Here is a 23,692-nt window from a genome sequence, read left to right on the forward strand (position 1 = left end):
TGGACATGCCACCAGGTTTCTCTAATAGTATACCAGGGGCAAAGTTTTTAAATTGAAACATGCTCTCTATGGGTTGAAGCAGTCACCTAGAGCTTGGTTCGGCAGGTTTCAAAAGGCTATGGTTTCTCTGGGATACAAGCAAAGAAATATTGATCACACCTTGTTCATCAAACGTATTGGTGATAACGTAACTATCCTCATAGTCAATGTTGATGATATTGTGGTGACCGGAAATGATGGTGATGAGATCAACAAGTTGAAGATCTATCTTGGCTGTGACTTTGAAATAAAGGATTTGGGAACTCTAAAATATTTTCTAGGGATAGAGGTTGCTCGATCTTCAAAGGGCATCTTTCTTTCTCAAAGAAAAATATCCTAGATCTGTTGTCTGAGACTGGGTTGCTAGGTTGTCATCCTTCAGATACTCTTATGGAAGCTACTACAAGACTTAAGGAGAAAGAGGGTGAGCCTGTTGACAAAGGTCATTATCAGCGATTAGTGGGCAAACTAATCTACCTCTCTCACACACGGCCAGACATAGCTATTGTTGTAAGTTTGGTGAGCTAGTATATGAATGATCCTTATTCCTCTCACATGGATGCAGTCTTTCGCATCTTGCGATATTTGAAGTCTGCTCCAGGAAAAGGAATCCTTTTATCTCCCAATGGTCATCTGAAGGTTGAAGCTTATACTGATGCCGATTGGGCTGGCTTTACTGACAGAAAGTCCATTTCTGGCTATTGTTCTTTTGTGGCTGGAAACCTTGTCACATGGCGTAGCAAGAAGCAAAATGTTGTGGCAAGGTCCAGTGCTGAAGTAGAGTTCCGTACAATGGCACAAGGAACCTGTGAACTTTTGTGGCTTAGAGGATTGTTGTAGTATATTGGTGTTGCTGTCCATCTTTCAATGATGCTTTATTATGATAATAAAGTAGCCATTAGCATTGCTCATAACCCTGTTCAGCATGATCGTACTAAGCATATGGAGGTTGACCGACATTTCATCAAGGAGAAGCTCGAAGTCGGACTCATCTGTGTTCCCTTTGTGAAGTCTGCTGATCAATTAGCCGATGTGTTCACTAAGGAGCTAAGTGGCAAAGTGTTTCTTCCTATCTTAGTCAAGTTGGGCATGCATGACATATATGCCCCAACTTGATGGGGAGTGTTGGATTGTATGGGCCAGAATACCATGGGGGTATTCTGGACTTTTTACTACTTTATGATATGTACAGCCATGTCGGCTTTGTTAGGGACTATTCTGTCCATGTATTATTTTTCTGTTAATTATAAATATATGGCTTGGGGTCTGCCTTAGAGTATCCAAGCATTCAGCTCTAGTTCTATTCTTGTTAACAGTTTACATGATTAATTATTGGACTCTTTACCTTTAGATAGATCTATTGGGTGGGATTTGCATCCTTGGCTGGTGTCCTAACAAGTTTAGGAGTTCTCATCTTGGATTAGAAGAGTGGTGGTTATATTTAGGGATTGGACTTGAAAGGAAGATAGTGACCTGCACTTTGACATTGTTAGGAAGTCAATTTTGGTGTAACCCCGGGCAGCTCAAGCAGGTCAACCAAACCTTCCTTTGCCTCATCCCCAAGAAGGAAGGGGCCTCTTCCCTGATTGACTTCAGGCCCATCTCTCTTTGCAACCTCCTCTACAAGTTCATTGCCAAAATCCTGGCAAACAGAATCCGGCTTGTCATTCCTTCCCTTGTCAGCCCCAATCAATCTGCCTTTATCTCTGGCAGAAGCATTGCTGACAACATCATTCTCTGCTTTGAAATTGTCAGAGGCTTTGACAGAAAATCTCACTCCCCCGCTGCCCTCATGAAGATAGACCTCCACAAAGCTTTTGACTCCCTTAGATGGGACTTCATCTGTGAGGTGCTAGCTCAGATGGGTTTCCCTCCTTTCATCCGTTGGATCTTTGCCTGCATTTCCTCTCCCTCCTTCTCTGTCATTGTTAATGGCTCCCCTGCGGGGTTCTTTAACTCCAAAGTTGGAATTCATCAAGGATGCCCCCTATCCCCCTTCCTCTTCTCTTTGGCTCTTGAAGTCCTTTCGCGGAGTATCCAAGCTAAGGCTGACATCCATCTCATCCCCCCCCCATTCCTAAGTGCAAATGCCTCAATCTCTCTCACCTTGCTTTTGCTGATGATCTTATGATCTTCTCCAAAGCCTCTCCCTCCTCCATCTCGGCCATCATGGACCCCCTCCACCTCTTCGAGACCCTCTTGGGCCTTCGCATTAACCTCTTTAAATCCAAACTATTCCTTGCTGGTGTGTCGGACTCTGACAGAGATACCCTCTTACGGCTCACTAGCTTCTCCATTGGAGCCCTCCCAATAAAATACCTTGGCCTCCCCCTCATTCCTGCCAGGCTCTCAAGCCATCATTGCACCCCCATGTTGGACAATATCCGGAAGCGTCTCCAACTTTGGAAAGGCCGTCTTCTCTCCTATGCAGGTAGATTGGAATGTATCCGCTCGGTCCTCCAATCTTCCTACATTTACTGGAGCGGCATCTTTGGTCTTCCAAAATCCACCATCAAGGCCATGGAATCCCTTTTCTGTGCTTTCCTCTGGAAAGGTAAGGAAACCTCTCATTTCCTTCACCCCATCAACTGGAAATCCATCTGTCTCCCCAAATCCGAAGGAGGCCTTGGAATCCGTCGTATCCGCGACTCTAACACTGCGGGTATTCTGAAGTTGATTTGGAAAATCTCTTCAAAGCATGATTCCATTTGGGTTAATTGGGTATACTCCCACCTCCTCAAACAGGACTCCATCTGGACTGCTACCACCCCTGCTGATTCCTCTTGGGTTTGGCGCAAGATTCTTCTTCTGCGCCCTCTGGCCCTTAGCGCCACCTCCTCCTCTATATCTGACGGGTCCTCTATCTCCCTTTGGCTTGACCCTTGGCATCCCAACGGTGTCCTCTATAATCTTCTTGGAGCGAGAGTTGTCTACTCCACCGGCATTCCCAAGTCCGCCCCTCTCTCAGTCATCATTGCCCATGGTACTTGGACCCCTCCCTCCCCCTTCCCCCCCTCCTTCTCCAGGTTCTGGGACTCTCTCCCTCCCCTCCCCCCCATCCCCCCCTATCCATGCGGACAAGACCATCTGGCTTCCCTCCACAAATGGCCTCTTCTCCTTTAAATCAGCCTGGAACCTAGCTAGACCCCATGCCCCTCATGTCATTTGGCATAGACTTATCTGGTTCAAAGGCCACATCCCCAGACATAGCTTTCTAGCCTGGAGAGCCCTCAAACTTTGCCTCCCAACCCAAGCCTTCCTTCTTCACAGAAAAATCCCAGTCTCCTCCTCCTGTATCCTTTGTTGGACCGGACATGAAGACATAGATCACCTATTTTTTGACTGCCCCTTCTCTTCTACCATTTGGAAAAAGCCCTTACCTTCATTTGGCCTCACATTAGGAGACCTCTTCCCTTTGCCAGAGAGTGGCTTTGGTTGGACACGAGCTTTTTTGGGCAAACCATTTGCGACACTATTGGGCGACTTGTTTTTGGTGCTACTCTTTATCACATTTGGATGGAAAGGAACCTTAGAAGATGGACCTCCAACTCTCGCTCGTTCAACCTGATTTGGAAAGCCATCTTCTTTGATGTCTCCTCCAAGCATAGTGTTTTGCCTTTGAAGGCTGTCCCGGACACCCCAAGGAACAGGCATATTGTTGTTTCCTGGGGCTTAGATGTCTCTTTATTGAGAACCCGCTAGCGGGTTTGCTCCCCCCCCCCCCTCCCTTCTTGTCCCTTTTCCTTTTGGTAATACAATTTTTTATTCACCAAAAAAAAAAAAAAATTGGTGTAACCAAAGCTAGGTTTTAATTCAGGTGTAGTATGGATATCCATTAAGAAATGAGTCAAATGACAAATCGGAAGCTGAACAAATGAAGCACAAATGCAGCCATTATATTGATATTGAAAATATTCATTCATAACCACGCCGGATGCAGGGAATGGTATAATGTCCAACCATTGGGTAAAAGTTTAAGCTTAATAAGAATTTTAAATATTGCGCTGATATTGAACATCATCACTGCAGTTCTGGTGCAGTGAGTTTAATATTCCTCTGATTATTATGGGATAAATACTATAAGGAACCCCATCTCTAATTTTCAATTTGTACTTTCCTTCATTGTTTATCTTTGTTTTTTTGAGCCTGTATCTGGTTCACTGTATTTAATTTAAATGATACTGTATACAGTGCTGGAGGAATGGCATTGTCAACGTTGGTGCCTGCAACTGTGAGCTCACTCTCTCTAATGGCTAAAAGTTCAAATGCTTGCCTGCAGCTCTGGTCTTTACATGCACTTCTTTTGACCATAGAAGCAGCTGGCCTGTCCTATGTGTCTCAAGTTCAGGTACTTAAAAATTAATGAGAAATTTCATTGGTGTTGTTTGGTTACTTTATATTAAGCTCTGCATTTTATATATTTTCAGTCCTGTTTTCTTGAGTTGAGTGTTGCTGTTTAAATGCAGTTCAATATTAATGTACCCGTCCTGTAATGTAATTTATTTCTATTCCTAGAGTTGGTTGGTAGACAGGTCCAATGGGGTGGGTGGGAATTTGCTTAAAAGGGTGGCCACTATTGTGAACTGTGCAGGTTCCATGAGTTGCTTTTTAGCATAGATGAGTTTGATATTAGGGGACCGTTGTTGAAGTAATCATGTTAGCCATCATCTCTTTTCATTGAAAGTTTCTCCATCTTTATTAGTAGTTGATCTCAATTATTTGCTGATCTTTGTTTCCTTTATTAGGTGGAGGCTTTAGAGGTTGTTTTGCTTAGGCGTGTTGTGACCCTGTGATGGGAAATAAGAAACTTAACATATCTCCTTACATGGAAACTGAAGCTTAGCATTTCTCCTTACATGGAAATGAAAAGATATCCCACAATAGATGTAAATAGATTGAATGCGGATCGGATGTGATCTGATCCAGATATCCCCTGATCGGATATGGAGGCGAATTGAATTTGGATTTTTGACTATCCGTTTACATCCCTGACTTGTATACCTGGACCTTTCTCCCCCTTGCAGATACGATTCGTGTATAGTCCATGTCTCTTAGTTGCCTTTAGCTCTTCTCCTCATTCTCTAGAACCTGTCAATGATGTAGATCACAGACCATGTGTAGCCGCAGGAACAAGCCCCAAAATCAGCCCAGTGTAGTTGTGGGATTCAACTGCTGTGAGAGTCAGCCTGGTCTGATAATGTGGCAGGTTTTTGTTGGTTCGATGGAGCATCACATAAGGCAGCCCCACTCCAGATAGAAGCATGAAGGAAGAGAAGGGACCAAGACAGAAATTTAAAAAATAAAAAATAACTGTTCATGTGAACATTGATTTGGGGGCACATATGGATAGCTTGCAGGGAGTACAACATATGGACAGCTTTGTTCCTATTTTTGTTTAGCTATGCTAGTCTACCTTGTTTCTACTTTTAGTTTCCAGCTTGGTTGTAATAGGAGATTATATAGTTTCTAATTTCAGATTTAGAAAGTAGGCTTAACATTTCTTTAGAAGTTTCTATTTCAGTCCCCTTTTTTTTTTTTAACCCGAATATTATCTGGAACCCGGGCTGGCCCCTAGGCTTTTATTAAAATCAAATAATAAAAAATAAAGAATACAGGGGGGGACATTCCGCCTTACCCCAACCCACGACAATAAGAGGTCACACCACTCAAAGATGTCTAACCCACCCTTACATGAACAAGAAACAAAGCCTTTAATTCCGTAGAACAGGTAATCCCACCTTATCCTCACGAAGAATGACCTGGAGCTGTCCCAAAGGGATGCATCCAGGTTGAAACCTGGCCGAAGTCTCCATGTCACAAGAGAGATTAGCCAACCAGTCAGCCGCTCTATTGCTTTCCCGAAATGCAAAAGAAACACAGGCTCGTGTGTCACCCACTAAATCCTGAATCTCCTTATAGAGATACCATCCTCTCCACAGACCACACCTCTTCATATTAACTACTTTGACAGTTGCCTCTGAATCACTATTAACCGCCACGTCCCTAAGACCCATCTCCTCGCACATCTTCAGCCCATCCCTCAATGCCCTCAGCTCTGCCAGGGAATTTGTGCAAGGGCCATAAAAGTTAGAGAAGGCCACCAGGACCTCCCCTTGTCGATTTCTAATGATCCCTCCCCCGCCGCCCAGGCCTGGGTTACCCCGGCATGCACCATTCACATTCAGCTTAACTGAGAAAAACGGGGGGCACCAATACACCGAGATAGGGCGCCTCGTCCTGGGGACAGGTGGCAACAAACCAAGACACTGCAATAGAAGTCCATCTCTGGTAGATCCAAGCGTGCCAACCTTGGTCAGATAGTGAAGTTCCCTCACCCATGTTTTAATGCATTCAATTATGGTGCTAGTTGTCCTCCCCTTCTCCCTGTGTATTCTGTTGTTCCTTTCCTTCCACAGCTCCCAGATGATCAAAGATGGCAGTATACCTGTTACATAGGCACTGAGGCAATGGCCGCCCGCCAAACCCTGCCAAAGCAAAATCCTGCTCCTTACATCTTGGGTGGGGAGCTGGGCAATGCCAAAAACTCTGGAGAAGTAGCCCCACACTCTAGTCGCCGTGCCCCCAGTAATGAGGCAATGATCCGTCGTCTCCCTTCTAGGGCTTCCACAACAAACACACTTGGAAACCAGAGGGATGCCCAACAACATCAAGGATTCATCAGTGGGTATCCTCCCATTCAACAGCTGCCATGAGAAGAAGCCCACTTTCACCGGTAGTGTTTGGTTCCAGATCCATTTAGCATAAGGCACCGTTGGTGCTCCACCCCGCACCTCCTTCCAAACAGCCTTTATAGAGAACAACCCATTGCTGGAGAGTGTCCAGACCAACACATCCTCTCTGTCCGACAAGAAGAAAGAACCTGACAAAATACTCTCTCTAATGGCATCCGTGTCTATGCTGTCCAGGACTTCCTGCCTCCAGGACCCATCCTCCCCAATGGCCTCCTTCACCCGCAGTCCCAAATTAACCATCAGCCCATTATCCACTATGTCAATAAGCGGGCCACAGCCCGTCCAGTTATCCAGCCAAAAGTAAAGGTTACCTGCCCCTAGTAACCATCTGGAATTGTTCAACAGGAGATCCTTGTGCACCAAGGTGTTACGCCAAGATTTAGACCCAATCCCAGCCGCCTCTGAAAGTGTCACATGCTGGTTTTTAAAAACTTAGGCTTAAAGAAATCACTCCAAAGCAACTGCTCCATTAGGGCCCTCCACAAGCCTTTTTGCCTGAGTGAAAGGCCTACATCCTCCAGTAGTCTAATCCCCAACCCACCTTCCTCAAGCGGCCTGCAATTACCCTCTGCCAGCCAACCCAGTGCTTCCTCTTCCCCCACTCTGGGCTTCCCCAAAGGAAGTCAGCAAACACACTATAAATTCGCCGAGTAACACCTTTAGGCGGCGACAGCGTTGCAAGGACATGTATAGGGATCGAAGATAGCACATGCTTTAAGAGTGTGATCCTTCCTCCTGTGGTTAACAACCTTCCTTGCCAGCGTGCAACTTTTCTTCTAATCTTATCCATCAACCCATCAAACAAACATATTTTCAGCCTTCCAGAGTGGAGCGGTGCTCCCAAGTAAGTGATAGGGAGTGTCTTCCTAGTGAAACCTGTAATTTCTCCTACCAGGCGGGCCCTGGCCGGGGAGGCCAAACCACTCAAAATAAAACAGCTCTTCTGCCTATTGACAAACTGACCCGAGAAGCCTTCGTATCTGCCAAGAAATCCCATAATCTGCTTTAGCGACCCCTTCATCGCCCTGGAGAATATAATAGTGTCATCTGCGAACAAGCAATGAGACACCCCAGGGCAGCTTGTAGAAAGAAGCATGCCCCTCTGTAAACAGATTCTTGTTGCCCCTACTGAGCACCTCCTCTGCAATAATGAAAAGGGCTGGTGATAGAGGGTCTCCTTACCTCACCCCTCTAGTAGACTTGAAAAAACCCGATTGTCTACCCCTAGCACAGTTGAGAACCAACAGTTAACCACCATCTTCTTAATTAAGCTGATCCAGGCATCACAAAATCCAAACTTGGAGAGCACCTGCCAAAGGAACACCCATTACAGCCGATCATAGGCCTTTGCCATGTCAAGCTTCAGTATGACATTGCCCCCTCTAGCCTTCCTGTTGATATCCTGGGCTATCTCTTGGACAATGGAAATAGAATCATGAATGTTTCTGCCCTGGACAAATGCCCCTTGTTCCTCGGCTATGATAGAAGGAAGGATACTTGCCAGTCTGGATGCAAAAATCTTTGCAATAACCTTATAAGCAAAATTGCATAAGCTAATGGGGCAGAGATCAGACATTACCTCTGGGTTCTCCTTCTTGGAAATGAGCACCAAGTTGGCAGAAGTGAAGCTCCTGGGTAACTCACCTCCTGTAAAAAAATCCTGGACCGCAGCCCAGACATCCTTGCCCACTACCTCCCAGCACGAGGTGAAAAAATGACCCGAGAAGCCATCACGGCCCGGCGCGCTATCACATGACAGAGAGAAAACTGCCCCCTTGACCTCGTCCAAGGAGGGCGAACCAAGAAGTACTACGTTATCCGCCTCTGACACACCATTAGGGATCACCGAAAGCAGTTCCTCATCCACCACACATCCCTGCGAGGTAAAAATGTCTGAGAAATGTCTCACCGCCTCCGCCTGAACCCCCTCCGGGTCAGAAATCCATTCACCATTCCCCCCTTTAATTCTCTAGATACTGGCCTGTCTCCTGCGAACATTCACCATAGCATGAAAAAACTTAGTGTTACGATCCCCCTCCTTTAACCAAGTTACCCTGGACTTTTGCCTCCAGAATATTTCCTCCTGTAGCAGCCTCTCCTGCAGGTCTTCCTTGGCTGCCAACAACGCCTCTTTGGATTCATTAGTGGCCTGCTGATCAAAAGCAACTTCTGCCCTACACACAGAATCCTCCGCATCCCTTACCCTCTGATGGATATTGCCAAAGACCTCCTTATTCCACTATCGCAGCACACCGCGAAGTAGCTTTAACTTCATAAACAGAATAAAAAGAGGTCATCCCACCACTGGACGGGCCCACTGGTCCCTAATAAAATCTTGAAAGCCCGGGTGCCGGAGCCACATCTGCTGAAAATTGAAAGCAGAGACAGCATGATGACCCGCCGCTTCGAAAGAGAGCCCAATGGGCGCATGGTCCGAGCATGTCCTGTTAAAATGGGTCACAGTGCTCCTGGCGAAGGCATTAAGCCAAGAAGTATTAACAAGGAACCTATCCAGTCTAGCCAGCACCCTGCCTGCCCCGGCTTGATTATTAGACCAGGTAAACATGTTTCCAACATAGTCCGCATCCACTAGGCCAGCCCTGCTCACAAAAGACCCAAACTCTTCTAGAGAGAGCGAACAAACCGGTCTACCCCCCAACTTCTCGACGGGGGTAAGCACAGCATTAAAATCCCTCCCCCCCCCCCCACCACCCAAGGATGAGAGACTCCCCTAGAGAAATCCTCTAGCCTTTCCCACAACACCCTTCTCTCCATGGTTAAGCACCGGCCATGGACAAAAGTAACAAAGAAAGTCCCCCTGCTGGCCTCTTCACATTCTAAAGTAATAAACTGGTCGTTTTCCTCCGCCACCCTGATTTTAAGCGAGGCCCTCCAAAAAACCCAGAGCCTGTTTATCAAATGTAAAGCATCTAGCCCAATTTGCCGCATCACATAACGCGCCTTCGACACTTGAGCTTTAGGCTCAGCCACCGCAACAATGTCCGCGATGTGCAAGCACACCAAAGTTTTCAGCCGCCTAATCGTGGGCTTATTTCCAACTCCCCGGGCATTCCAAAAGATACAACTCATAACGAAATATTGCTGTGGGCAGCTGCCGATTGCATTGATCTCGTTACTCGTCTTTGGTCACCATCCCTGTTCTGCCTCCCCTGCCTTGCCTTCTTGATCTTCTTTCTGTTGTACATAAGAGCTGCACCGAGAAAGGCTGTTTTAGGGTGCACTCGACATCACACGCGACGACCTGCAGGTTCGGAGGCACTGCCCCCAGGTTCCAGTCTCCCAAGGGTGTTGCGAATTCTCTCATCAATAGTGGCATTGAACGCCCTCAAGCTGTTCAGCACTGCTTCTCGATCTAACAATGGGCCAGACAACCCTGATGTACAGCTGTCATCCTTCGATCCCTGCAGCAAAGCTTCATTATCGAAATATCGCAGACTACTGTCACCATCAGGCTGAGATCGGGTCCCATGGGCGTTACTGCCGAGGCCCATAAAGCTGCCATTTTCCCTCGAAGCCTCTACCGACAGATTTAAATCCATCAGTCTGCCAGCATCTTCCAAGGCCTCAACGCCTTCAATGCACAGCGCTGCCTCTTCCTCAGCACCCTGAACTTCACCTTCTCCGTCTGGTCCTGTCGCCTGCGCTACCACTAAAACGTCGCCCTCCCTGGCGTCTCCGGCAACCACGCAGGGCAGCACTTCCCCCTCCGCTGACTGGGCCGAGCCTCTCACCGTAGGATCAAGGCGCTCTTCCTCCTGCGCCTGCAAATCTCCCCTCACCAACGAGCTTCGCCTCTCTGCCGCTGAGTTATCGAGCAGCCCTCCAACGACAGGCATGGCCCCGTTGTCCACCTGCACAGCAGCAGGCCCCCATCGTCCCCTCCTCCGGTGAGGCGGCCTCGAAGCCTCCACCGCGGGTTCACCGATGACTCCTGAACCTCCACGAGAGGTGCCTTCACCCCTTGGGATGAAGATGCCTGCATTGTCTCGCTCTGCTTGTCCTCCACTAGCAATGCCGTCACCGGCAGCACCCACAGAAGCTCCTGGAACAATCGTCCTTCAACCCACACGTCTGCAGGCATCAGACCTGTGGCCAATCTTCGAGCAAATGTCGCAATAGTCTGGTCGATTCTCATAAACAACCTTTTGGTAAAAGCCCAAAGCCCCACACCCAATCCAGACTTTAGAAGGGAGAGCCTCACGTAACTCGACTTCCACACAGACCCTAGTAGCGCCCACAGTTCTAGTGCAATTAGCCATTGCACCATCAACACGCAGCACCCTACCTATCGCTCCAGCGATTGAAACCAAGAAATTCCCCTGATATAGATTAACTGGAAGGCCCGGCAATGACACCCACAGTGGCGACAGCGGCGACTCCCACCCAGAGACGAAGTCTGGAGACCACCTCATAAACCTGAAAAGGTACCCCTGAATGTGCAACTGAGCTTTGAGCCACACCTTGACGAAATCTGCTTGAAGAGCAAACCGCAAGAGCACATGTCTGGGATCCAAAGCCGAAACCACCACATCGCCCTGCAAGAAAAGAGACTTATGAAGATGTTCTTTAATCTGGAAGAGAGCAGGCTTTCCGTAGCTGCACTTCGCCACCAGCGTGGTCGCAAAGACCCTCTCAGAGATGTCGAGTTCTTCCCTGGAGAAAAAAACTGCTGGACTTCCAAAGTGCGATGAAGGCTTCTTGATGTCCACATGGACAGGTGGCAACACAGCTGATCTGGAGACCACGGAGGCATACGAAACTGCCCCACACGCAGCAGAAACCGAGAGAGGTGGGGGATCAGAGGGGCGAGCCTCCCTAGTGGGGGGGACCGCCATGGCAGAAACACGAGGCCAAAACCCTAATCTGCGCCACCAGAGCCTATTTCAGTCCTTTGTTTCCTTTTAATGAGATTAAGTTTCTATTTTTCATTTGGTTTCCATTTTGTAATCCTCCCAATAGCCATAAGGGGAATTACTATTTGTAATCATGCTTTAGTTACAAATAAAGACAAGAGGCTGTATTGATCAGCCAATGATGAGATAAAAAAAAAGAGTGAGTGTCAGCCATGTAGCTGTGAGAGACAGGTACGGTGAGAGGCTGTGGGTGAGAGACCCCGAAGAGAGTGAGAGGTTCAATCCAAACTATCCTTTTATTTTTTATTTTCATTGTTGGGTCTGCTACAAGTTCTGCGATCGATTAAGGAATATCTGCTACAAGTTCATCAATTGTTGTCCAGTTTTGAAGACCAAACCAGCATTAAACTTTGTTCAAGAAGATCCTGCCTGGGGCTAGGTCCTTTGTTATCCAGCCTTACATTAATTAAATCTTCAAGAACCCTCAAGATCATTAGCTATTTATTTTTTTTAATTATGAGTTGGATATGTATTCGAATCGGATAGATTATGTTCCGGAGTATCCAAATTCCGAATACCCTTTGGATAAGGATAATACTCGTAACTGATACAGATGCGAATCGAATTCGGATTTTCGAATTTCGACCATCCGTTTACATCCCTAATTCAGACTTGGGAAAGGAACAGAAAGGAATTCAAATATAAATACTCCATTGAAGAATGTTGAGATGGATTCCAATGAAGTGGATGATATGGAGTCTTCCAATAGAGATGCTGGAAAATCAATGTGAAGAAGCAAAAGCTTTGGAACAGGAGGAAATGATGGAGGTTTGTGTGAGATTAATGTCTTAAAGAGGTATTGTGATAGCGCTAACAGAGAGTTGCCCTTTCTAGTTGCTACTAAACTTTTTTTTGGGGGTGGGGGTGGGATTAGTATGTTAACAGTTTATTACAGGAGGCGATAGGGAAGACACTGCAGGTTCTGTTGATTTAAGTAACATGGTATCGAACTTTTATCAAGCATGTATAGCTTAGGTCTTGTATCACGTATGACCCCTCGAATAGAGCTGATTGGAGGGCAAGAATCCATTTAGCCGACCCCATTTAGTTGAGATAAGGCTGAGTTGTTGTTATTGGTAACAAATCTTTTCTGGACCTGCAATCCGTTATAGGCTGTTGTTTTGATCCTTTGGGTTACTTGGCTTTTTTTTTTTTGGGGGGGGGGGGGGTGGAGTGGGGATGTTTTTGTAGAGGTACTTGTGATGTGTCTTGTTCTTTACCCCCTTTGATTGGCTTTCCATTGTTATGGGTTTCTTTTTCTTTTATTACTTGAGACTCTGAATATCTCTCTCATAAGCTAATCATTTTTTCTATAGATGTGGTTCAATAAATCTGTTTCTAATAAAGAAAAGTGTTGAAACCTTTCTATGTTTTGCTTCTGATGACTCCTAAGCTTTCTGTGATTTTTTTGCAATAATATTTGTTCCTTTCATTTTTTTTTTCGAGTCATCGTTAATCATAGTTGTCAAGGCGACCCAAGGCGGTGTCTAAGCGCTTAGGTGACAGGGCGCCCAAGTGTTATTTTTTTTGTTTTTGGTTGAATAAAAAAAATTCATTACCAAAGAGAGAAAGATACAGCAGCTCCCTTAGGGAGCGAAAAGAAAGAAAAGAAGGACCAACACCTCAAACAAGGGAGAGCTGGAGAGAAATGGAGGACAGACCCCAGGAGACAACAATAAGCCTGTTCCTTGGGGTGTCGTTACAAAATGAGAGAGGGGCCGTAAACGAGCTTTGATTTCAAAAGAAATGGAATCCAAAATCTGCTGATGAGTTCGAGATTCGGAGGTCCATTTCCTAAGGTTACATTCCATCTAGATGTGGTTGATGGCGGCACAAAAAGCTAACTTTTCAACCGTGTTGCAAGTAGAAGAACCAGCAAAAGTCATATCAATCCAAAGCCACTCTCTACTGAAGGCAGAATTCTTCGACTTCTAGGCCAGCATTTTGCTAAGACTCCCTTCCAAATAGCCAAGGAGAAGGGGCATGTAAAGACAGGTGCTCAGTACCTTCCTCATTGTTCCAGCAAAGGCAGCAATCTGGCGATGGCAGAGGAAGGACTGAGTTGGAAGACAATTGGAGAGCGCTCACCAGGCTGTGAAGCAGTGACGGGGAATGTGATGCTTGAACCAAAGAAGATTTCTCGAAGGGGCAAGAGGGCTTTTGATGCAAATATGATCCCAGGCAGCTTTTGCAGTGAAGGAACCCGTCTTGGAAGGCGACCAAATGACACAATCACCTCTCCCACGACTGATGGAGGGGAGAGCAGACCAAATGTTGGAAAGAGTCTAATGAGAAGAAGGCGGCGGATCCCAACCAATGGGGTCAAAGATAGCAGCAACCTGTGAATGCTTGGGGATGCCTGATCAGTAGATAATTCTGGGGCTAACAAGGTGGAGGAGGATGCCCATAGGGTGCCAATAATCCAGCCAAAGGGAAGTAGAGGATCCATCTCCAATGCGAGAGTAGATAGCTCCTTAGACAAGAGAACGAGCAGCTAAGATCTTACGCTAGACCCAAGAAGCATCAGTAGATGAAGAAACAATCTGATTAGAGTCTTGCTGAAGGTGCCTTGAGTAGATCCAGTCAACCCAAATACTCCCCTTTTTTTATGTAATCTTCCAGATCAATTTGATGGTGCCTGCCAAGTTTACCTCCTTAATTCTTCGAATACCCAAGCCATAGACCGAAGCCTAACTAATCGGGTGGAGGAATCTAGAGGAGTCCGTGCCTTTCTAGAGGAAAGAGTGCCATTTGGGATTCCAAAGCCTTGATAGTAGAATGAGGCAATCCATAAATACCAAACTAGAAGATGTAGGAGGATTCCAACATTTATTTAATAAGAACTAATCGGCCTACATAAGATAGGAGCTTTCCTTTCCAGAGTTGAAGTCTTTTCCTGATAAGATCCAGCATAGGAGTGCAGTGGTGTGTAGAGAGCCTAGCAGGAATCAGCGGGAGCCCCAAATATTTGACAGGGAACTGGCCAATGGAAAATCCCACTTTCTCAATGAGGGCTGCTCTATCTAAGTCAGGAACCCCAGCAAGGAATAAAAGGGACTTGGAAGGATTGATACACAGACCCGAGAATTGGAAGTGTTGCAAACAAGACATAATGATTTCAAAGGAACTGATGGAGGCCTTGGAGAAGATCATGAAGTCATCTGCAAAAGCCAAGTGGGAGAGCTTGAGAGCTTTGCACTTAGGAATGGGAGATATAAGATTCTGATCCGTATAGATTTGAATTTCTCTTGATAGAACTTCCAGCACCAAGGTGAAAATGTAAGGGGATAGGGGGCACCCTTGTTTGATTCCCTCTGAAGTTGAGAAGTAGCCTGCCGGGCTGCCATTTACTAGAACAGAGCGCCAAGTGTAATTTTTTATTTCCCCTCTTTTCTAACATTATTTAATATGCTACAATATGTACCTTATATGATAAAAAAATCAACATTAAGCCACATCAAGTCATAAAAAATCAACATTAAGTCACATCAAGTCATCAAAAATCAACATTAAGTCCCATCTTTTTTTTTGTTTTTTTTGTTTTTTGTTTTGTTTTTTTTAACCCAAATATTCTCTGGGACCCGGGCCAGCCCCTAGAATTTTATTAAGTTCCAAAAAAATGAATGAATACACGGGGGGGACATGCTGCCTTACCCCTAACCCAAGAACAAATAAAGAATCATAACGCACTACTGCCTGAGCACAGGCAAACCAGATCTATCTTCCCTCAGGATACGTAGAAAATCTCCTTGAGGCAAGTTGCCTTGATGGAATGTGGTGGACAGCTTGACATTGCAAGCATGGTTTGCCATCCAGTCCGCAGCTCTATTACTTTCCCTATATGCAAAGGAGATGCAAGGCTTGATCAAGTCAATCAGCTCCAAAGATTCCTGAAACCAGTACCACCCCTGCCATAATCCACATCTTCTGAGGTTGATCATGCGCACCGTGGAGATAGAGTCTGAGTTAATCACCACCCCAACGAGGCCCAACTCCTGACACAACTTTAAGCCATCCCTCAAAGCCCATAGCTCAGCGATGGAGTTCGTACATGGACCATAGAAGTTAGCGAAGGCTGCTAGGACCACCCCCTCGCTGTCCCTTATGATTCCTCCTCCTCCCCCTTCACCAGTATTCCCTCTACATGCCCCATCCACGTTCAGTTTCAACGACACAAATGGGGGGCACCAGTAAACCGGGATAGGCCGAGCAACCTTAGTTGGCGGGGCTGCAATTCCAAGGATGCCAAGAATTTGTTGTTCCCTCATCGGGGAGCTTTTTCCAAGCTTGGAGGGCAATGGCAGGCATCTTACCCAAGCTATAATATTGCCAATGACACCCCGAGCCGACCTCATCCATTCCCCGTGTCTTCTATTACATCTTTCCTTCCAAAGTTCCCACACGATCAAGGAAGGCAGGAACCCAGCAATGTAGGCCGCAAGACTATTGCAACTAGCCAATTCTTGCCACAATAAAATCCAGCTTCTGACATCCTGTGCTAAAACAACTGGGACATCAAAGATCCCCGAGAAAAACCTCCACACCCTAGTAGCAGTCCCACCAAAGACGAGACAATGATCTGTCGACTCACTTCTTGGGCTCCCACAACAGTTGCACTTTGACGCCAGGGGGATACCAACCTTCATCACCGATTCGTCTGTAGGTATTGCACCGTTAAAAAGCTGCCAAGTAAAAAAGGCAATTTTTGTTGGCTGCGTCCGGTTCCAAATCCATCTGGAATAGCCAATCTTAGGTGAGCGTCCTCCCAGCTCGTTCCACACAAACTTCACAGAGAAGCAACCGTCGCTAGCGGGAGTCCAAACCAGCCTGTCCGCCTTCCCTGAGAGCACATAGCCACCCTGGAGTATCCCTTGTCTAACCTCATCTGCATCAATCTGACCAATAACGGCTTGGTTCCAGCCACCGTCCACCCCAAGCACATCCTTAACTCGAAGAGAGGTGTCAATCTGGAGAGCATTATCCACATGATCCATCAAAGGCCCCTTTCCAATCCAATCATCCAGCCAGAATAAAATGTCCCCTGTACCAATGAGCCACCTAGACTTGGACAGCAGGATGTCTTTGCATGCCAAGGTATTCCTCCAAGATTTGGAGCCCACCCCATGAGAGAAAACCAACGCGAGATGGCAATTTTTCAGCAGTTTAGCCATAAAGAACTCCCCCCAGAGCAAGCATTCCGACATGACCCTCCAGAGGCCTTTTAGCCTAAGAGCGAGGCCAACCTCCTCCAGCAGTCTAATCCCCATTCCTCCTTCCTCCAGCGGCCTGCACACCTTCTTCCAACCCACCCAGTGCCTGCGTTTTCCCCATTCCGAGTTGCTCCAGAGGAAATCTGCCAGGATACCATAGATTCGTCGAAAAACCTCCTTTGGCGGCGCCAAAGTAGCAAGCACATGAAGGGGAATAGAAGACAACACATGACACAACAGCGTAACTTGCCCACCTGTAGATAGCAGCTTGGCCTTCCACCCGGCAACCCTTCCTCTCAACTTGCCAATCAAATCATCAAAGAAACTACTCTTCAGCCGTCCAGAGTGAAGTGGAGCCCCCAGGTAGGTTAGAGGGAGGCACCGCCTAGGGAAACCAGTTACCGCACCAACCATACGGGCTCTAGCCCCCGAAATTTGTCCCCCACTACAAAACAGCTTTTCTGCCTATTGACCAGCTACCCAGAAAAACCCTCGTATCTGCTAATAAAGCCAATGATCTGCTTAAGAGAGGCCTTCAAACCCCTGGTGAAGATAATAGTGTCAGCTGCATAGAGACAGTGGGAGATGCCAGGACATCCACGTACATTAAGTCACATCAAGTCATAAAAAATCTCCTGTTGCATTTCCTCTGGATCCTGGTCCCCCCCCTATCTCAATCCCTCCATTGTCTCTCCGATTTGGCCTGCTCTCCCCCCCTCCCCTTTCCCCCCCCCCCCAGAGGACAGAATCCTTTGGTTGCCCTCCCCTAATGGCCTCTTCAGCACCAGTTCAGCCTGAAACTTTGTTCGAACCACCGCCCCCATTGTTCCCTGGCACAATCTAGTCTGGCTCAAAGGCCACATACCCCGCCACAGTATCACTAACTGGAGATACCTTCGCCTTTGCCTTCCCACCCAAGCCTTCCTTATTTACCGTCACATCCCTGTTTCCCCTGCCTGCTCCCTTTGCTGGAATGGTCTTGAGGACATCCCCCACCTCTTCTTTGATTGCCCCTTTACCTCTACCATCTGGAAAAAGCCCTTTCCTCCATCTGGCACCGCAACAGGAGACCCCTCCACTTCGACAGAGAATGGCTTTGGGTGGCTAATTCCTTCTCTGGGTCCTCGATATGTGACACCATTGGAAAGCTGGTTTTTGGAGCTGCTATTCATCACATTTGGATGGAGCGAAACTTTAGGAGATGAACTTCCAACTCTCGATCTTTCGATCTGATTTGGAAAGCCATCTCCTTTGAAGTCTCTTCCAAGCTCAGCTATGCCCATCTTCTTGCTGTCAGGGACACCCCTAGGAATAGGCACATTGCCGTCTATTGGGGCCTTAATCTGTCCTCTCTTTTTCTTCCACCTCTGTGTAGGTTGGTTTGTTGTTTCTCCCCCCTCCCTTTCCCTTGTATATTCTTTCCTCTTTCCTGCCCCCTCCTGAGGTATGGTATTACATATTTATTCACCCAAAAAAAAAGTCATAAAAAATCAACATAGAAATAAAAGACAACAGAACTGACGAAGCAAGCTATTGGAAGTTTGAAACAATCAAAACATTTGGTTTATATGTTCTTGGAATTGGTCATTTTCAGGCATACCTAGTCTCACATTTGGTTAATACTGTTGTTAGAAAATATGATCTTATCAGTAATTTATTAACCTGCTCTCAATTTAGAGAAATGTTTTTGTTCTCTAAGAAATTTGATTTATCAAATGATTTTATTTTTACATGAGACTTTATGTATTAGGTAGAGCACAAAATCAGCTTTCCAACAAATGCAAGATTGCTTAAATCTGATTTATATTGAAGGAGTTATTTTCCGGTCAAACCTTATTTGGTATGTGCAAATGCTGTCAAAATCACTCTGAATGAAAATATTTTTTTAAATATCAAAACAAATGAATACTTTTACCGCACTTTTGGTTTTTAGCAATGTTTTTCCATTTTAAGATTTATGTAATTTTTAGTTTGAGAAAAACCCCAACATTAGAACGTTGAAAATTTCACCTACCGCCAAAAAGCGAGCTTTTGCTCTTGAACTGGGGGATTGACTTTTTATCCTTTTGGAATTTGATTTTTAATATATTTTTATTGGATTCAAATAGGGGGTATTTGCTTATTTATGAATAATATCAAAAGTAAATGAAATTAATTCATTTACTTAAATGATATTTGGCATGAATAAGTGCCAGAACCTGGTCCGATACCAATTAAACCAGTGCAAGGAGCCCTACAATAAAGCGGCAGCCGCCTAGACACCTAGAAATCCGCCTGGACATCAAGGCGTCGCCTTAACAACTCTATCGTTAATCTCCATTAACATATATTTTGATTTTTATGTTGGCAGTTTAGTAGCTTACGACTGAGGTTCACCCAGTTTATCCAATGTTAGGCTTGGTACCTTTTGTAAAAGTTAGTTTCTTCCATTTGGGATTTGGTTTCTATCCAAACAATTTCTTTACTAGAGTTTGATGAAACCTACCAAAATCCTGCGAAACCTCGAACCATGCTCAGAATCCACGGATTAAACACTCCTGAATGTACATAAAAACCAGATCTGAACTGCTTGACTATTAAATTTGATGGCGAAGGCTTATGGCCTTACATATATTTACAGATACTCTTCTAACCTGTGATTGTCTAAGGAAAGAGAGCTTACATCATTCACCCAATAGGAAATAAAAGCTTCCATCATCTTACCAATAGGAAAGCTCCAAAGTAACCTATTACATCATCCAACCAATAAGAAAAGAAGAGCCAAATCAGTGTGGAATAAATTAATCCCAAACCCGGATATGCTTTGCAATATAAAAGATATTAAAGAAATTAGTCTTCTAGAAAACTCCCACAATTGGACTCTTTAACATTGATAAGATTCCAAAACAGAATCTGGACGTGAAGAGTAAGGATGTCATGTCACAGCTAAGTGGCTGTCACGGTAGTTGTGATTATTGTGAATGACTTCCTTCTCCTCTGACATTGTTTCTGAAATCCTGTTTCTGCATCAGGAGTAAAAACAGAAACTGAGAAATTAAAGGCAAGTGCAATTGAATTAAGGGTATCATTTTATGTCGAGTACGGAGACCTTTTTCCACTGAGGGAATGATACAAAGACAATTTAAGAAGGCCATTAATTTCCATACAAGAATCGAATAAGAAACCATTAATGCATTCAAAAGTCCTTTCTGTGATCTAGAACAACTGCCTTTTAATTTTGCATACCAGTCCTTTAGCTATAGGTTTATGGGCATGATTTAAGGTGTACCACAGCATATTTACAATTTTACTCTCTTGTAAAATTAGATTATTTAATGGGACTGTATGAATGACCCCTCTATAGTTGTATTTAGAATATAGTTCGAGAACTCGCGAAATCTCGACGAGATCTCGGCGAGTTTCTCGGTTTTTTGAGAAACCGAGACGAGATGGGATACGATACAAAATAATACAAGATCTCAGCGAGATCTTGGATCTCGGGTCGAGATCTCAAGTTGATCCATGGAAACGACCCATCCTATTATGTATTTACTTACCTAATTCGACAGAACTCGACATATCTCAGCGAGATCTCGGATCTCGAGTTGACCCATGGAAATGACCCATCTACTATGTATTTATTTACCTAACTCGACAGAACTCTTATATGCTTGCTGTGGAGCACTATATGCAACATTACAACAACACTATGTCATGGGAAGACTATGTGACACTTGCGGGGACTGAATACTTGATTCAAAGTCATTTTATGTGATGATAGTTGTAACACTGTTAAACAGTTTGATGTATCACTTTAACATTTCTAATTCTTATTTTAGTTGTTTAGCAATTAATTGAATGTTTTGGTTTCTTTCTATTACTAAATTATGTGTAGAGTAGGGTATTTTAGTACGTCATCGCCCACCAACCTATGGTCCGAATTGAAACTCATATTTAGACTTTGTTTTTGCAAAATCTGATAGTGTCATTGTGTTTAAATGGCCTAAAATAGGCTGAATACCAAGTTTCAAACCCAAACTAGGTCTAGAACCCACCGAGTTGAGGCTTCGAGTCGGAAAAAAAAAATGCACCAACTTGGCCATCTTGCCCAGATCTTGACTCGACTCGGTTTTTCCAAGGGCCGAGTTGGTACCGAGACCTGAGTTTTAGTACCTTGATTTAGAACATGTAATCCTTCTTTTGATTGTCTCTTGTCTTATTGTCAAAAGTTCTTTAAGTCGGGTAAAAGAGGGTTTTCAAAATTATTTGAAAATTGACTTACCATTATGTCATTTTCATGAACTGTCATTATCTAGCACACTTTTTGAGTGCATATGTGAAACTATTTGAGCTGTCAAGAAAATCCCTTATTTGATTAGGCCTCAGTTATGGTGTTGTTTATGTTTCATACAAGGTTTGAAATTTCAGTCAAAATACCAAAATTTTGATGAAATGTTTTGGTTTCGAGCTGGCTCGAAACGAAACTACATGCGACTCAGGAGAATACCAAGTTTTCAGTCGAAATGCTGAATGAACGAAAAGTTTTAGTCGTTTCATTGAATTGTTATGAATTGTTACAAAAGGGTTATTTAAGTTGCTTCATGCCTCATTTTGATTGCACTGTCAAAAATTGATCGTATTTTCGATAGTAGCCTGAGTTTCGACCAAAACCTCTATAAAGGCTTGGAAATCCGGAGTTTTGGCCAAAAAGCTTTTTGGCTGTATTAAGGCATTGTAGAGTAGTAAAATACATCTACATTGATCATTTGCTTAATTTGATTGCAGATTTGTGCTAGATTCGAGTTTGAAGGTAAACAACAATCTTCTAATGGTTTTGAGCCTCCCCTGTAGGGTTTTAAGTTTCGGTCATTGTACCGTATTGGTCTATATGTATCGTATCAATAAGTATTGATACAATACCATGGTACAAGAACTTGGTTTCGGTACTGGATTCGCTTAGCCAAAACACCAAGTTGGGTCGAGATCTCGGGAAGTTGGTGCACTTTTTTTTTTTGAACTCATTTGATGGTTTCGGTGGGTTTTTGGCCTAGTTTGGTCATGAAAGTTGGTATACAGCCTACTTGGGCTATTTAAACAAAATGGTACTATCAGATTTTCCAAAATCAAAGTCCAAATAGGAGTTTGACTTAGTGGGAAACCAGGATAAACAGTTATTTATGCTAAAAACCAGGGCAGACACTTATTTATGCCTAACATCAATTAAGTACATGTTTTTATATTTGGTTTCATTTACTTAAGATATTATTCATAAATAAGCAAATACCCCCCTACTTGAATCCAGTAAAAATAGTTAAAAATAAATTCCATAAGGATAAAAAGTCAACCCCCCGGACAAGAACAAAAACTGGATTTTCGGTGGTAGATGCAATTTCCAAAGAAAGCTTTCCAACAAATCCAAGATTCCTTAAATCTGATTTATATTGAAAGATTTATGTTTCGGTCAAACCTTAATTAGTGTGCGCGAATGTTGTCAAAATCGCTTTGAATAAAAATATTTTTTCAAACATCAGAACAAATGAATATTTTACCGCACTTTTGGTTTTTAGCAATGTTTTACTATATTAAGATTTATGGAAGTTTTAGATTTGAGAAAAACCTCAGCATTTAAAAGTTGAAAATTACACCTACCACCGAAAATCTAGTTTTTGTTCTTGAACTAAGGGATTGACTTTTTATCCTTATGGAATTTGATTTTTTAAATTTTTAATTCAAATAGGGGGTATTTTCTTATTTATGAATAATATCTTAAGTAAATGAAATTACAAATATAAAAACATTTACTTAACTGATGTTAGGCATAAATAAGTGATTGTCCTGGTTTCTAGCATAAATAGCTATTTGTCTTGCTTTCTGGCATAACTAAGTGTTTGTATACCAAGGTTGGCATAAATAAGTATCTGTATACCAAGGTTTCCCACCGAGATGACCAAGACCACTGAGATCTCAAACCTCGATATCGGCGAGACAATGCAATCTTCTCATTTCGCCTAGCATCTTGTCTCAGATTTCAAAAAACCGAGATATTACCAAGATCTCGGCGAGTTCTTGTTCCATGTACAATACTTAAAAACAAAAAAGCAATTGTATCTTTCCTGTATCGACTAATACAGGTCAATATGATCTGGTACAATATTAATACGGTTCAATACAATACCAATACGGGTCGATGTGGTCCAATATGGGACCGACGCAGATCGATACATGTAAGATACACTTGATACGCCTCCTTAAATCCTACAAAATAGAAACAGTGAGTGAGATATGAAACCAAGAGCAATCAAAGACCTTGGACACTTGTTTATCTCTTCAATTTGAGTTGGGGAAAATCGTCTAGTAAAAAAAGCAAACTTAATCTTTACCATTTCAATAATTTTTTAGGCTTACAACGCTCAAAATCCCGAATCGAAACACATTTGGGCGAAAAGCGGAAAGACACTGCCCATGTACTGTAAGTTAGCAGGCGACACCCATGGGGGCATGTGATGCGGTATCATACAAGAGGGGCAAGGCGAGTCATTTCAAAGGGGGAAGAGAGAGATAGACACAGCTGGCACTAGCTTATAGTACACGGGCGGGTGCCCAGCCTTTTCCCTATATATATGTACACATATTGCATAAGAAAATATTTTATGCTTCGATACTGTATTTTGCATGTATCCTACTGTCCTAAGCACATCCATGTGTTACTTGACCATTTCCATGCGTATCATTAGTGTATTTTCCTCCCCCTTCTCTCTCTCTCTCATACGATATGTAT

General features: G+C 44.2%; 1 protein-coding gene across 1 annotated transcript in view; it reads left to right on the top strand.

Moving 5' to 3' along the window:
• The window catches only part of LOC122663979 (protein SWEETIE), a 157,589-nt gene that overhangs the window by 87,900 nt on the left and 45,997 nt on the right, over positions 1-23,692 (top strand). The window contains exon 25 of the mRNA XM_043859648.1: positions 4,231-4,387. Within this exon, the coding sequence (XP_043715583.1) occupies positions 4,231-4,387 (157 nt within the window). The remainder of the gene's footprint in view (positions 1-4,230; positions 4,388-23,692) is intronic.

This window comes from Telopea speciosissima, chromosome 6 (genome assembly GCF_018873765.1).
Source record: "Telopea speciosissima isolate NSW1024214 ecotype Mountain lineage chromosome 6, Tspe_v1, whole genome shotgun sequence".
Classification (NCBI taxonomy): domain Eukaryota; kingdom Viridiplantae; phylum Streptophyta; class Magnoliopsida; order Proteales; family Proteaceae; genus Telopea; species Telopea speciosissima.